The 17674-nt window shown below is 34.4% G+C and overlaps 1 protein-coding gene across 3 annotated transcripts in view; it reads right to left on the minus strand.

Annotated features, from left to right (window-relative positions):
- Nucleotides 1–17674, minus strand: part of LOC143230812 (uncharacterized) — a 148624-nt gene that overhangs the window by 21730 nt on the left and 109220 nt on the right. For all 3 annotated transcript variants that reach the window (XM_076464986.1, XM_076464984.1, XM_076464985.1), the window contains exon 4: nucleotides 6549–6725. In XM_076464986.1, the coding sequence (XP_076321101.1) occupies nucleotides 6549–6725 (177 nt within the window). The remainder of the gene's footprint in view (nucleotides 1–6548; nucleotides 6726–17674) is intronic.

Genomic DNA, 17674 nt, shown 5'->3' on the forward strand with positions numbered 1-17674 from the left:
TGTTTTGGTGTTTAACGTTCTGGTATACTGACAACTGAAGTGGCATAAACAACTCTCTCTGCTATGGCCAGAGACAAAGGTCAAATGGAATGAGGTCATGTCTTCTGGTGGGGCTTGTTTATAACTGTTGGTTTGCTGAGGGTCCCGTTATTTTCGCGCCTAGGTACAAAAAACAAAACGGGATCGACAGACCTTTCTGTGACCTAAATTCGCAAGAGGCAACAGGCTGAGAAAAGAACGAGACAAAAGAACTCCATCAGAAGAAGAACAATTCAAACATGCTTTCTTAAAATCGAGTGTGAACAAATATGTGAAGTTTAACTGAATGCAAATAACAGTAATATTAATTATTTCCTGCTTCGAGTGCTTATAGAAATATATAATGGTTATTTATGAAGTACTGCGCTTCGTAATCTGAGGGTCGCGGGTTCGAGCCCGAGTCGCGCCAAACATGCTAGCCCTCCCAGCCGTGGGGGCGTTATAATGTTACGGTCAATCCCACTTTTCGTTGGTAAAAGAGTAGCCCAAGAGTTGGCGGTGGGTGGTGATAACTAGCTGCCTTCCCTCTAGTCTTACACCGCTAAATTAGGGACGGCTAGCACAGATAGCCCTCGAGTAGCTTTGTGTAAAATTCCAAAACAAACAAAAATTTATGAAGTAAGGATATTCTTAAGCACGACTGTGTAATCCTGAGATTTTACAAAATAATATGAACTTTTTTTCTGATTATTCGAAATAATATATTTGTATTTATTTTAGTGAAAATAATTACATTTTAATCTAGTTAAACAGTAAAATAAGTAAAATCATAAGAAAGGCCTGCGTTAAAAACAGCAAATTCAAATCGCTGACTAATTATATAATTATTTTAACTCAAAAACAAGCCGAAACAAAAAACACTGCATCAACTGTTAAAATAACAAATTATATATATATATATATAAATACACCTAGAACTTAGTATAAGGATTTAAGACTAACCTGAATCTCCTAAACTGCTGGCATTACGATCGAGACAAGATGAAAACATAAAATCATATTTAGGTTTACAAAATGTAGAAAGCACAATCTGAATGAAGTATTAAGAATGTAAAACGATATTTCTGTTCTTTTACTTTTATGACAATACAATCTCCCAGTTGGATCAGTATGTTAAATTAGTTGCTCTAGGGTTGACGATGCGGCGTCTTTAATAAACTTGAATACATCAAAAAACATAATACACGCGTGTCTAAAAAAACATGACGGAATTATTTTTAAAATTATAAGGGCTAATTATGATGTTTTTCATTTATTATTTTCTATGGGACGAATGTTTAATATTTTTTTTGTAATTCTTTCTATAAACAATGGATCTCCATTGAAAAATCAACATCGTTAAGATTATTTCATATTTGACTGTGCCCCCTCACCTTAATGGATCAGCAATAAGTTTACGAGATTACAACACTCAAATCCATGGTTATACTCCCCACGGTGGACGGTGTGCAAATGGCTCATTGTATAGTTTTGCCCTAAGAAAACATTTACCAGCAAAATATCTAACTGCTGAAAAGCAACTGATGCAATGCCAGGCTTTTACGTATACTGAAACTTCGGACCGTGTTCAGCGTCGTGCTATGACTCGAATCTTCGACCTCGTGACCGCAGCCCGGCTAGCTAAATACCAAACCATGCTCAGCAAAGGGTATTGCCAATGTGTTTGTCATTAAACGTTTAATGGTTCATTATACCCGAAATTTTAATGACCAAATTAGTCTATACTTTCTACTCAATTTTGTTTTTCGAGATACTGATAGCTCAGTTGATTTATAAATACATTTATAAAATTAATAAGAAATATAACTTTCACGTTTAATAACTTAAAAATATTATTTTGTCCTACAAAAAAGCAATCTTTGCATTACACGTATTTTGCAAAATATCTATAAAAATTTTACATTCATACGAAGATAGCATGATGTTGTCGTCTCTCCTCCTTACCTCTATGTAATACTGGCAAATTATTTGACACGAACATATTATTTGACAAAGTCTGTGTGTCAGTCGCTTATAACTGGCGAACTGCTGGATCCATTGTTTCAAAACTTGAGATGACAGGGACCTTTAACTCCCTTGGGGGATTACACAGGCGTTCGGCGTTATTCGACAAAGTAATTTCCATAGTAAGAAGGTTTTGCCAAGGACAGATGATCATCTGGAACCACACATCTTGACTAATGTTTAATAAACCCTCAACTGTACAGTTCAAGGCCAAGCTCAAAAAGACCAAAAGTATAGAAGTCCACTGAAGCTGTATCAGAAGTAATCGAATTAAATTGCTGTGATTCCACTTTCTTCGTCAACTTTCTTATAAAAATAGTTTTAACATCCAGATGTGTCTAGAAACTCATGGACTATAAGCTTGACAACCTTTATCAGCCTTACGTCTTTATTTATTGTCTCGTTAATAATATTAGGAGAAATGCCAAGCTCCATCGCTTCGCAGTGTGTGTATAAGTTTGTGTTCTAGGACGACTTAGAGTATATTTTCGGAGCCGCTCGCTGTTCTAAACTGTGTACCCTCACACCACTTCCATGAAGAATATTGAAAGCTTCCTTCATCAAAGCTTGTAATCTTTAGCTCTGTATCACTTAATATATTTTAATATAATATTTTTCTGTCGCACATTCTTCAAAAGCTAACTCTACCCACAACAGTGTTTCACTGTCGAACAACCGTGAGCTTTATAAATACGTGCCAAACATGTTGCCCATAACACAATGCTTGTTTTTGTAACATTAGCATATACAAATAGTTCTTAAAACAGTGCGATTAACCCTTTCTATACAAATTCACATCAGCCTAAATTCAAACATTATATATTAGCTAAAAGATAGTTACAAATCTATCAAGATTTGTACATATACTTGTTTACCCAAGTCTACACTATTTAGTAAAACAGACATTACTGAAGAATAAGAAGTATCCGTTATAAACAGCATTAAATACCACAATTCTTGTTGCTGTATTTTTCTGTAGCGTTTAGAGGAGTTTTAAAGACTTTTTCTCCCTTTCTCCCCTCCCCCATTTCCATTTTATTAAAAGCGCTTTTTTTCTGACTTTTTAGTATACATTAGCAATCTAGAAGCCATTAAACTACAGTGTTATCATATAACATAAATTCTGGAAATCAAATAAATTGAAGATTTTTTCAACATTTTTTTGTAGCAAAACCATTAAGATCTTAATGCTGTAGCTCTAAGATGCTGAAAAATGCTTTTGAAATTACAAACAGTTAAAACTGAACAATAATACCATATACTTTTCAGTGTTTCTCATGATCTTTATGGTGTGATTAGAACAGTTTTTAGTTACTTTCGATATTAACTTACATAACAACTATTTTCAGCTATTAGAAAAATAGGGCAAACGTATAAATCTACAGAAAAGAGAACGTAGAAGTTTTATCATAATTAAGTTGAGCCAAAGCTTGTGGATCGACCGTACTGGAATTGTTTTAGTGGCAACTTTGAATAAGAGAAAAACTGCTAGTGCAAATTTTCATACAACGATTTGCTTAAATTACGGTTCAATTTATTTCTTCGAAAATCGAATTAAAACTCGACTCCAAAATATTGCTTTTGTACTTATGTAAAGTCGTTCCAAAGCTAGTTAAGTTACCTTAGAATCATTCCATTTTAACTTTGATTTTCATTATAAGTGTAGTTTTCAGCAAGTTCATGTCATCTAGAATACCCTGACCATCTAGTAGAAAAAAACAATAGATGCTCTTCAGCTTTTTCTTATGACGTTTGCTGATTGAGGTCTAGTCAATCATATCTAAGTCTATGCTAGATATTACAATGAAAATAACAAAGTATCTTATTCTTGCTAGTCCTTTTGTTATACTCTTCTGATTGGATTATAATGTGTTTGGACGAATTATTTTTCTGATTGCTTTAACTTCAACTGGAGCCTCATCATGGCTGTATTTCTCGTAAATATCACACCTTCCAGCCTTGTACTTACAACTGAAACTAGACTAGAGTAAATATGACTTTCGGACACTTTTCCCATGAATATTGACTTGTCTAGCACTCAAAACAGAACTTCTATAGGAAAATACCGAGCAAAAGGCAATGAACTTTCACCAAAATCTTGATACAAATGAAGGGAAGAATTCATTTTCAAACAAAAATTTCTCTACAAGAAATGAGCCAACGAGTACAAATGATATAATGTTCGAAAGCCTTAATACTAAGTCATTGTTGAAAAGCAGTTTTGTTGTGTTTTTTTTTATAGTTTGTCAAAGACTGTGATGACCAAAACTGCCTTTAACATCTGTATGATCGACTATCGATTTTAGGTTTTAAAAATATTTAATCTTTCTTATATCAGTACGTCTGCAAAATCAAGTTGAAGAAGAAAAAAAGATGCTAAAAACTATAAGCAGGAGATAAAAACTATATTAATAATAGTAATTTTTATGGAACAAATGTTGAACATCTCACGTGTGTAAAAGCCTGAATTATTTAGCTCATTGCAAGGCAGGGATGGTCAACTTTGAGGTTGTAGTGGGTCACAAATTTCATAGAAAAGGCTTTGACGAGTCATAATATCAATTTATTCTAGCGAGCTACACATCATTAGCCTGGAAGTTATACGCTTTTTTACAGTAGTATCAAATCTAAAACCTGGGGACGGTTTGCTAGTTAACAAAACCTCTCAAATCGAACAAAATTTTACATCTTTTTTTTTTACCCTTTTCTCACAAATCATAAGTACATTCCCGCCTAAAAGTACTAAATAATGTATTAAATTCATTATCCATTATTTTTAAATGCAAGACAGAATTACAAATGTTTATAATACCTATAATGATTTTTTAAAAACAATTAATAGGGTATTGTAATGAAAGATTTTGGTACCAGAACTAACAGGGTTAACATTATCACCTGGCAACTACTGTGAGCCAAAGAAAATTGTCTTGAGAACGAAACGTGGCTTCGCCAGTTGCCTTTCCCTGTTATAAGCTATAGCAGTCAAGACAAGAAGCTCTAACTTTTCAAGATATCTCGGAAGCTCAAAGCAGATGACTATTTATAAATATGTTGTCACTGCTACGTTTATCTTGTATTGTAACGCATAGCCCCCTTGTGTTCAGTTTCAATAAAAGATCTATTAAATAAAGTGCTTTCTAAATCACAGACAAAACTTTTAAGTTTATTGATGAGACTAACAACATCCTGTTTAGCTAAAGGCCAAAATAAAAAATATTTTAATTATATTTACAATTAAGATATGCTTTAAAAATATCCATACAATAATGGTAGCATTTAGTTATTTTTTGAGAACCCTTATATTATGTTATTCAAACATACCAATGATATTACAGCTGACACTTGAAGTTAAGTTAATACGTCATTGGAATCGGTAGCTATGACAACAAAGTGTATTTTAATATAAAAAATGGCGTATTAACAATGGAGTTGGAATACCCTGTAGTTGGAAGCCTCATTATGACGTGAGCTCAAACTTTTAAAGTGTACATATTGCGATACATTTTCACCGATAATGTGTAAGCTTCAGTAATGTAATACATGGTTTCAACAACATGGTATTTGAAAGATCTGCGCATTTTTAAACCACGCTGTATTATTTGTTTAATAAATTGAATTATGTTGTACTTGTCTCTTTTACGTGATCCCCGCTAGTACAGTGGTAAATCTACGGATTTACAACGCTAAAATCAGAGGTTTGATTCTCCTCCGTGGGCTCAGCAGATAGCCCGATGTGGCTTTGCTATAAGAAAAAACACACAACACACCCTTGTGTGTATATTGTTCTGTATTCGGAAGCTGAATGTGACTGGTTTCTGAAAGTCTATTTTGTCATAACTTTAATTCATTCAGATTGTAATTAGAAAAACAAAAAAAAAATCACAAAATGTGAACAGATACATTTTATTAAAATTAATGGTCGTAAATGTTTCAACCAATTCAACTACCCGCTGTTCAGTTAACTTGTTATAGTTATTAGAGAGAACTGATGTTGGTATGAGGAAACGTTAACTTGTTATAGTTATTAGAGATAACTGATGTTGATATGAGGAAACGTTAACTTGTTATGGTTATTAGAGATAACTGATGTTGATATGAGGAAACGTTAACTTGTTATAGTTATTGGAGAGAACTGATGTTTGTATCAGGAAACGTTAACTTGTTATAGTTATTGAAGAGAACTGATGTTGGTATCAGGAAAGGTATCAGATTATGAATGGAATTTTTTTTTCTAAGCATGTTAATAGCTTCACTGAAACTAATACACAGACTAAATGTACATAAGCTTTAAGTCTGAAGTTATAAACCTCCAGTTATGATTTTTCATAAGAAGTGAACAAGACTGTTTTCCATCTTACTGCACTACAAACGGTTTGTTCAATAATCCTTCAATCGCGCATACACCGGAACATCAGTAAACGTTTATATACCAGTCAATTACAACTGAAAAGAACAGAGAGGGAACAAAAAAATTAATCTTAATATTCTAGGAAACTTTAAATGACCTGTTGTGGTGTTGCAGGAGAAGGCCGGATGGTGAGACAAGGCAACCATGGAGAACGGAAGATGCTGAGGAGGCTGTTGTAGGATATTCTGAAGTAGTGTATTCGCCTTACTGCGATGACCTGCTGACTTTTTCAACAAAAGGTTGTTGTGGGATCGAACATTCTCACACCCATCCACTGTGTAATGAGAAAAAAACAACAACAACACATAAAACAGTCAATACACTAAACTTGTATTTTAAATCGAGATATAAATAGTTCGAAATAATAATGTAACGGTAAATAACAAGAGGTTACGTATATAATACTGTTGTGTGTCCGCAATATCCACACCTTTAAGAAAGAAAGGCATCCTTTGAATACTAGTAAGCATGTGATACTTGTGTTATCCCGATATGGAATTCTCACTTTAACACTAAAAGCTGTGAAAAGTTCTGAATACATTACGATGGTGTATACAGTTTCGAAACTGCAAAGCGTTACATCTTACACAAAATCATTAATCAACGGTTAAGAGATCAATTAATGGCATTTGTAATCAACCCGACATATAAAAGAGTCATTACAGTAGAGCTAATGTTATACCAAATTTTAACCCTAAAAGTCACCAAGAGAACTCTCCAAAAGTAATGAGAAATAGACTAGCAATCCAACGCCCATTGACAGCTTTGTATATCAAGGTCGTGGTTATTTTCGACTGTGAAAGTTGTCTTTGTAAACAAGCGGGGGTCTATGAACTCCACAAATGTGGCATTGAGCCACTGTTCGCGTGTATGTTTCTACCACCACGTAGTTGGAATCCCATGTGACAGAGCATTGAGTTATGTACTGCAAATCAAATGAAAAACAAGCTATAGTCAATTGAAAGTAAACCGTATGTAAACAGGTAAGTAGTTTTCTTTACTCTTTGAATAAGTTTCTGCCTTTACTTGACCACTCAAGCCTCACGATAAGTTTCACATTACTAATATCTATATTGCAGGATTATTAAAGGAATAAATGCAACAGTAAAACTATTAATCACTAGTTCTGATACTGAACTATTAATCCCTAGTTCTGATATTGAATTATTAATCACTAGTTCTGATATTGAATTATTAATCACTAGTACTGATATTGAACTACTAATCACTAGTTCTGATACTGAACTACTAATCATTAGTTCTGATACTGAACTATTAATCACTAGTACTGATATTGTACTATTAATCACTAGTTCTGATACTGAACTATTAATCATTAGTTCTGATACTGAACTATTAATCACTAGTACTGATATTGTACTATTAATCACTAGTTCTGATACTGAACTATTAATCATTAGTTCTGATACTGAACTATTAATCACTAGTACTGATATTGAATTATTAATCACTAGTTCTGATATTGAACTATTAATCACTAGTTCTGATATTGAACTATTAATCAGTAGTACTGATACTGAAATGTTTGTTGTTTTCGTTTTTTTCGCGTTTATACCTTTCCTTTTTTTTTTCTTATAAATATTTATTTTTCACGAGTCAAACATTGAAAACTAACCTACATTACCATCCATTAAACTATTCAATAAGCCCAACATGGCGAGGTGATTAGGGCGCTCAACTAGTAATTTGAGGGTCTTAGGTTTGAATCCCCGTCACATCAAACATGTATGCTTTTTCAGCCGTGGGAACGTTATAATGTAGCGGTGGGTGATGATGAATGGCTACCTTCACCCCAGTTTTACACTGCTAAATTAGGGACGGCTAGCACAGATCGCCCTCGTGTAGTTTTGCGTGATATTCAAAAACAACAAATAAACAAATTACTCAAAAACCAAAAGAAACTCTTATTTCACTTATAACAGCAATATTCTCTATCCCAGTGTTCATAGTGTGAATAATAATGTTTATCAGTTCTATATATATAGCACCAAACGTTACGTTTTCTACTTATAAAACCAGCAGCTCCTCTCCAGCAAATAATTACATTAAAAGTTTAAATCTCATGCCCTGTTTCAGCCAACACAACCAACTCATGCCCTGTTTCAGCCAACACAACCAACAAATCAGTTCTACTCAACTAACGGCGATCACAACACGACTCCAGGTGTAAAGAGATTGAATGAAAATATAACATTTTTTTAAAAAATCAGAAGGAAAAAATGCATTATTTCCAGGTGTGTTACCTTGGACATAAAGCCCAAGACCTGAGGATATTCAACCTAAATAGCACATGCGTTCAAACCGATAACAAGCAACGTCGAAGGTCGACCAGTGTTGAGAGGTCGACAGCATCACGTAACCTTCAAGCATCGTTTTTCTAAGACGACAAGGCGCTAAGTGTAGAATTCTGTGCCAGATAAGTCAGTAGACAGAACACGGTGTACTGTTTTATCATAATATAGCAACAAAAGAGACGAAAATATGAATAGGTTAATAAAATAACTTGTTAACTAAGAAAACAAAAACACAAAACATATTAATTTTATCGAAATGTTTAATTCAGAAACGGATAAGAAATTTTCTTTTTTATGTTTGCATTTTGAGTAAATACATATTTGTAAACAATTGTTTCTATTTAATTTCAAATTCGTAAGCTACAAATTTGCATGAACATTGTTATCACGGATGGCGGAGAGAGACAAATATATAATACATATATGTGTGTGTGTGTGCGCGTGCATGAGTTGTAAGTACTTCTTCATATCTTCAGAAATGGAAACTGGAGACGATAATCGTCAATTAGAAATTCAGAAAAGGTCTTTTGTATTAGAACTTCCCTTTGCACCGACTTTACCTCTCTTTCACAGCAGGGAAGATCGATTGCCGCATAAAGTCTCCCTAGTGTGCGCACACTGAAGCCCGTATACTGCTTTCTGTCCGTGACCTATATATCGGTCGTTCAACAGGAAGCAGCCAATATGCAAGATACGGATAAAAAGGAAAAAAAAAACGGCGCTTGAGGAGCCGGGTCTTATAATTTTATAAGTCTGACGTCAAATACTTTTTGTAAAGCTTATGATGGCGTAGTAGTTACGTTGTTTCCTCGGGTGCAAACTTCGAAAGATATCACGATGTAGAAAAAAACTTAAAATAATTATTTGTTAATACCTAAGTTTGAATTTCTCCTAATCCGAGAACAAAAACCATAAAATAATATCACGAGAAAAAGCAAACAAACAAGAAAACATTTTATTGGTTCGCCCACTGTTCCGGTTTAATCAAAAGTAAATTAGTGATTGGCTTTCTTTTGTATACCAAAAATGGAACGGTATACATAAACACGATAAGTTTAAATAATCTTTACCGAAAACACGTAAAGCCTTATCGTAATAGAATTTTTTTAAATGATCGCAATAAATCTGAAAAAATCGTGCAACATCTCATGTAGTCCCCCATTGGTACAACTCTAAAATAAGAGGTTCGATTCCCTCGCTAAACTCAGCAGTTACCCCGATGTGGCTTTGCTATAAGAAAACCACACATATATATACACATCTCACATAAAGTATAACAAAACACAGTATGGGACAGAAGTAAGATTTCGGATTTATAACGCTACTATTGCGTTATAAATAATCAGGGGTTCGATTCCTCTCGGTGGACACAGCAGATAGCCCGATGTGGCTTTGGTATAAGTAAAAAATAACAAAAACAGAACATAAAAACTCTCGTTTTTGGTCCCAATACAGAGTTTGCAGAACGAGCCAAGTTTGAAACTCGCTGAACTTATGATGCAAATCAGTTTTAGTTTGAAAAGATGTCAAAACATTGTGCAAATTAGCTGGTAATGAAACTTTCACATATCTTGAACATTTAGCAGGTTGTGAAACCGGTTTCAATATTCTATTCTTTGGCTGAGACATATATTACAAATCGTCTGTTAAAAAAGACTTGCTCAAATCGTATTTATATGCTTGTATTCCAGTTGTATAATCCAATCTTATACTTTTATTTAACAAAAAAATATTTGCTTTGAAGAAATTGAATATAAAAAACTATCCAAAATAGATGTGACCTGGTCCAAATATTACAGAAAATATACTTTTACCTATTTCCTTTACATTTCAAATTTGTCAGCACAGTAACAGACAAGAATTGGTTGTAGCTACAAATAAAGTTACTTGTACACATGTTTTGTAAAAGTAGGGGAAATGCAATTGAGGTCAAGGCGGCTTTTTTTATGAAACTCAATGTCTAGCCGCTAGACGGCGCTACAAAAACTTCCTCAAACTGAGCAAGGCCTCCGATACGTAGACGTATGAGAAAAAACAAAAAAGCAATCAAAGTCAAGGCGCATTGCGCGTGCGTGACGCTTTCTGGGTAGAAAGAGGTGAACGCCCGCCATTCTTGAATTAGCAGCCAGGGGAAGCGTATAAGAGCGTTCAAGGTTATGATCAATGCGCGCACTCGTTTGGCTTGATGCCACAGAACAAAATCGCCTGGTAACAAGTTAATTGTATTTCTAGTTAACACTTGGCTAAAGGAAGCGTGTTTTTGTTCATTCTATAGGGGATATTAGCAGAAAGTATTTCCGTATCATACATTAAGTCGTAAAACAAAAAGATTTTTCTTGAATTAACTAAGATAGACTAACTATTATATATTGGGTTCAGGAATAATTCGTGAGCGTTTTTTCAAGTTAAAAAAATATATTCATAAATGAAACGCTTTCGCAAAATATTTCATGTCATTTGGTAGATAATTTTTTGCTCTAATAGATGGTGTGTTTGATTTTCATATGTCTTTAATTTTTGCTTTCATTTTCAGCTCATTAAATGGAATGTCAAGTGGACAAAATCGAGCATTTTCGACACCATCTGCTTTTCGCATTTTATTTCTTGCAATTTCGTTTAAAACAATGCATACTATATACCTAGGTATTACATGAAATAAAGTATCATAATAAATGTTTTGGGTGTAATGTGTTCATGCAATGAAGTATTGTATAGTCTTGCATGTAATGCTTGAATGAAATTATTTAAAAACGCTCACGAATTATTCCTCAACCTAATACTTGTACTCGATTTCAGAAATAGTACTCTGTGATTGATGTACAAATCCCCAATATTAGAATACCTTTAAAAACCCAATATAAAACTATTTAGAAAAACTATATACAAATAAGTTGACTCTAAAAAATCCCCTCCACCAGTGTCAGCAGTATGTCTGCAGACTTACAACGCTTGAAACCGGGTTTCAATACCTGTAATGGGTTGAACACATATACCCCGCTGTGTAGTTGTGCGTAACTACAAATAAACAAATAAAATGTTTTCAATCATTTCCAAACTTAAAAATATTGTTCTATTTTTCTATATAACGCAAAACAACGAATGACGGTTTAAATTCGAGAAAGTAACACACAATAACCGAAGCTTTTCCAAGATTTTGAAAGTGAAACTTGCAACTTAGATTTTTTTAATTGTTAAAATGCAGGAAGTACTAAGTTAGAACTACTTGCAGCATATATACTATATACATAAAATTTATTCCTAACAGACTCGTTCCCAGCGAGTACAGCGGTAAGTCTACACATTTACAACGCTAAAATCAGGGGTTCGATTCTTCTAGGTGGACACAGCAGATAGTTCGATGTGGTTTTACTATAAGAAAACACACAAGCACCCTAACAAAATCTAGATAAAGACGAAAATGCCAATATATCTATACCAAGATTCCCAGAGAGATGACTAGGGCACAGGTAAGTGTTATTTAGATCAGTGTGACCCATTTTCTTCTTTCACTTTCTAATAGAGGTCACTAGTTGTAGTAGGGTATTTGTTTATCGAAATGACGGTGACTCTCGCACCTCACGTTCTGGAGGTTATTGTTGATAAGTCTACAATGGTGACCTAACATGTTTATCCTTGAAAAGTGTTGTGACAAACTGGTCAACAAGTTGAATTATTAGTGCTTTGATGAGTAACAGCTGCTTTCCAATTATCATTGTTGTCAAGCGTCTCTGTTAACACATATTGATATTACGTACCCTTTTCAACAAAGCATGTTTTTCATGAATTTGAACAATTTGTATGACGAGTTAAACAACTGTGAAATTAGGCTATTATTGTTATTAATTTTTAAACATTGCTCTGAGCTCTTCTGGCATTAGTGACATGTTACATTACCTCCCAAAATAATGAAAACCTTCAAGAGTAACATTCATCTAGGTTATTCGGTGAAAAAAATAACTGAAGAAAAATTAGAAATGTCTTTTTAATCCCACCAGGATAAAGGTAACTTACGTTTGTAGCCAGCACTGATAACCGTGGTGTAGCTTTGCGCGAAATTTAAAAACAAACAAAACAAAAGTTTGTAGATGTGTTATTAAATGTTTTTCCATTCCTTATTGTCGTTTTTGTACAGGTTTTATACTGAAATACCTAATGAAGATTCAAATAATTAGTATATGAAAGTCCTGTAACGACAGTTGAGAATGGTTTCGCAGGTTTAAAAAGCACATCCTTCTTGTCTTCTGTTGAAGCGAACTGAAAAAAATGAGAAAGTCATAACGGAAATGATATCATTTTCGAAAGGAACTGACGTCATCTTCAGTAAACATGCCATACCTATTTCATAATGAAGTTTCAGGTTTTATGGACGTGTTCAAGCTAATAGTTCCAATAACATATTTTATTGCTGAAGTATACGAGTGTTACGAACAAGAGTAACAAGCATATTTTGATTACAGTCATGAACTAGTAAAACATACTAGTTTTAATAAATGAATTTAAGTAAATGAATTTAAAAAGGAGAGTTTTTAATGATTAGTTATTTTTAATGCACATTAAAAGAGTATGGTTAATATAGAACTTCATCTTATGAACATGATCCATAATATAGTGGTCTCAGAAATGGATGTTATATCACATCTTCATTTACAGTAGATGAATGTATACTAGTACATATTTTTTTTCTCCTTTAAACAGTAACACTTCTCCTATTTTCGCTCTCAGGGGACACGTACCACCCTCATGGCCTGTTTTCTTTAAACTAATACTAGTGTTAAGTAAGAAATTTGGGTCATAGTGAGCTCCTTTCTGTGTCAAAGTTTAATAAATGCGTAAAGCAACGTGCGCAAATTGTACAGATTTGTATGGTGCTTGTGAGATTACGCACGTTGGCGAACTGCTCTCAGTTATGTTCTGCTAAACAGATTAAACACATAAAACAACGTGTGCAAAATGCACAGTTATAGTCTGCTTAATAGATTACACACGAGTAAGTCACACAGTTAAACTCTAACAGATTGAATGTGTAATACGTGTAGCTCATACACAGTTAAACTCCAGCAGATTAAACGTATGATACATGCTACTCGTACACAGTTAAACCCTAACAGATTAAACGTGTAATACGAGCATCTCATACACAGCTAAAGTCTAACAGATTAAACGTGTAATATGCGTAAAAAATTAACAGTTAAGCTCTGTTAACCGCAAATACACAAAATAACGAACGTAATTTGCACACATTCCGGCTCTGCAGGAACTTCTCCATACCAATGTTTTTGTGTCAATATTTTGTACTGTATAACATTCCGGATATCAAGTAAAATACCTCCCTAAAAAGCAGATTCAAAAATCTCTAGTCGGTTTTATTTAAGGAAATAGAACAACTGACAGTTAAGTGTTATTCAACTGTTTTTAAGTTAAACGTTTCCGAGTGTAATGCCTAAGGATTCTTAAGTAATGTAAGACTAGTGTAGATGGTTTGCTCTGATCAGAGGTTAACAGTAACGACCATCTTGTGTTCTGGATATCGTAATTAAAATAAAAATATACATAAGTGGCATAACTGCTTAAACAAATAACTGCATTTGACTCAGTCTTGCTCGTTTTTGTTTTTCCCAAAATATTAAAATAATCTACAGCATACCTTAGTGTAGTAAAATATATTAGTATCATTTGAGGGAAGTTTATTGTTCGTACTCTGTCAGAAGAACAACAAAAAAGTATAATTTTCTTCCATCTTTCTGTAAGCTTTTACCTGACACTACTTAAATGCTGAGTTAGATTGGTGCATTGGCTCAGTGGTAGGTCTGTGGACTTACAACGCTAAAAACCAAGTTTCGATACCGATGGTGGGCAGAGTACAGACAGCCCATTGAGTAGCTTTGTGCTTAATTAAAAACAACAACATCCTGCCCAAGTTCTTCGGGAAAGAAAAACTATTAATTAACATAATTCTTTTCAGACAAGACAAGCATGGTGGCTTTAGTTTACATAATTAGCTCCTCGTGACTACGAACTGTTGTTCCAAACGTGCCAGGTGTGTTATAAATTCAATTCAGAATAACATTTATTATTTATGCCACACTGAAGTCAGTATCTGCATAAAAAATATCAAAAATACTAATGTCATAAATATATATACACACGCGCGCGCACAAAACATTTTGTTATAAGCGTAGACATCACCATCACTTCAGACCAACCAGACATAACAACTAAAGTAGATTGTTTTATCGTAACGTGGGCGACCTAGATCTCGATTCTTTCTTTAAGCCAGAATTAACACAGATCTGAGGGAATAGGTCAGACTTCAAAACTTTGGAACACCGCTATGTCCATGTGGCTCCTAGAGTGAGTGGGCAACAAAAATCAAAATGCTATTGTTCACTACTGAGCCGCGCTGCGATGCTATAAATTCACTCTATAACGTCAACAATTGAAAAGACCAGTCCGCTAGACGGCGTTACAGTCTGTTTACAGTTTCAAAAAAGAAAAAAAAAATACTCATGGCACAGTTTCTTTTGCCCTGTGGCGGTGGTGAAAGTTATTCGAAATTTGAAGATTTTTCTCTCCTCCATAATTTTAAGCCCCAGTCGCATAAAACAATTTTCGAATAAACTAAATAAATACACCACAGATACTTTTTTTTTTATTTGCACGGATACACAACTATACCTACACCTCCATGACTATAACCTTCATATATAGATGGAGATATTTTTCTTTTTACATATAATTACAACACTAAAACCTGGAGTTCGATTCTCCGCAAAGGACAAAACAGTCTCTAAGTCATTCAAAAAAACTGTTAGTATAGTACTAGCACAAAACGACTACTTATGAGATAACTAGAATATTTTCATATACTTACATAAAAAAGCAATCTAACTTCAAATTAGTACACACAAAACAGTGGGAGCATGTTCTCATCTCCCTGTTTCTTGTTATTCGAGTGTGTGTGTTTTCTTATAGCAAAGCCACCTTGGGCCATCTGCTGAGTCCACCGAAAGGAATCGAGCCCCTTTGTTATTCCAGAGAAAGAGGGGAAGAAAAATCGTTTTTGGTAGTTGTTGTATCATGATACAAAACTAAGGATGTAACATATGTTTAGATTATATCACGTCGAAAACACAAAAAACGTGGATGTGAGAAAGATTATGTAACCACCACCATGTTCAGATTCTCTGTATGAACGACATGGACGCCGCCTGGCGTGTTTTTCCACAAACCTGTGACTTCTGTGTCATGTTACATGCACATGTAATATTTTTCGGGTCGTCCTCATTCGGAAATGACTGGGCCACAACAATCAGGAAAAGGCGACTTGAAAATGACAATCATATATACACTTTCGACCCATTTCTGGACAACGTACGTGTCACGTATTTGACTCTGTCTGTGAAAGTGGGAAACTAAACGTAAGGATTTCAGAAACGTGAAAACATCAAATAATTTTCTGAGTCTAAAATATAAAGTTATATTTCAAAATTTTGTCTTTAAAAACACAGGATCATAAAAGCAGTTGACAGGTAACGTTATTTGGAAATAATTATTTCACATATTTTATGTGAAAGTTTGTTTGTTTTCTGAATTTCGTGCAAGCTACACGAGGGCTATCTGCGCTAGCAATCCCTAATTTAGCAGCGTAAGACTAGAGTAAAAGGCAGGTAATCATCACTACCCACCGCCAACTCTTGGGCTACTTTTTAACCAACGAATAGTGGGAGTGATCGTAACATTATAACACCCCCACAGCTGAAAGGGTGAGCATGTTTGATGTGACGGGAATTCGAGAACCTGCGACCTTCAGATTATGAGTTGAGCGCCCTAACCACATGACTATGCCGGGTCACTTTGTGAAAGTATGAAAGACAAACAGAAAGACATAATTACAACTGTATTGTTCCTTGAAAAGTTGTCTTGTTTTTTCAGCACAAATACTATACGATGAAGTATCTGTACTTTGTCCATCGTGGAAAATAGAAACCCAGAGTTCAGCGCTATAATCCACCAGGGGACACCTTAGAAAGAAATTTAAGATTGCACAACATTCCATCTGTTACACGAGGGTGGTTTAAATATACGGACTGGATTTTATATGGACTTTGCTACCTTATTTCTGGGTTTCATGAAGAAGTTTCGTGCTTCATACTGAGTCTATAATTATATCTTAATTTTATGCAGAAAGAAAATTGTACAACAGTAGCGCAGCCCAAAGAGAAGGCTTCACCTGTGAAGAATTTTGATTGGTAATTGGAAAGACTGGTGACCCCCGGTTTTGTCATATTTATATAGAAGCTGTTTCCAGATATTGTTGATATTCAAGGATTTGTCTGGGCTGATTGTTTACTTACTGATATTTTTTTGTGAGAGCTTCTTTCCTATGATAGTTTTTTTACGGGGGGTACTTGATACACTATCTGCATATGTTGGAAGAATGTGAAACAGTTGATTGGCAACCGGATTTCCAACACAAAAATCAGGGGTTCGTTTCCCCTCGGTGAGCCCACCGAGATAGCACGATGTGGCGTTGTTACAAGAAAATACATAAAATTCTGTGAGAAAGAACAAAAACAGCAAAATAATCCAACTAAGAATTATTTGTTTGAAATAAAGCGTTGGATGTGACAATTTGAGACTGTGGGTTAATAATTCAGGATTACATTAGAAGACGACAGGTTCTTTAGAAGGAATTACTTCCTCTTTCCTGATGAAGACTAACGAACAATGTGAAACACAACCTTGTATTTCAATGTCCATTCTCAAATGTAAACCTAACGGAATAACGATAAGATAATTATGTACTCGTTTAAATCATGCCGAATAGCATAAGCCGTGCACTCGTTTTATGCACGTACACAAAGCTCGAGGGTTCTTTGGTGTACTAGGACTATGAATGTGAGAGGGT

Source organism: Tachypleus tridentatus, chromosome 10 (genome assembly GCF_004210375.1).
Source record: "Tachypleus tridentatus isolate NWPU-2018 chromosome 10, ASM421037v1, whole genome shotgun sequence".
Classification (NCBI taxonomy): domain Eukaryota; kingdom Metazoa; phylum Arthropoda; class Merostomata; order Xiphosura; family Limulidae; genus Tachypleus; species Tachypleus tridentatus.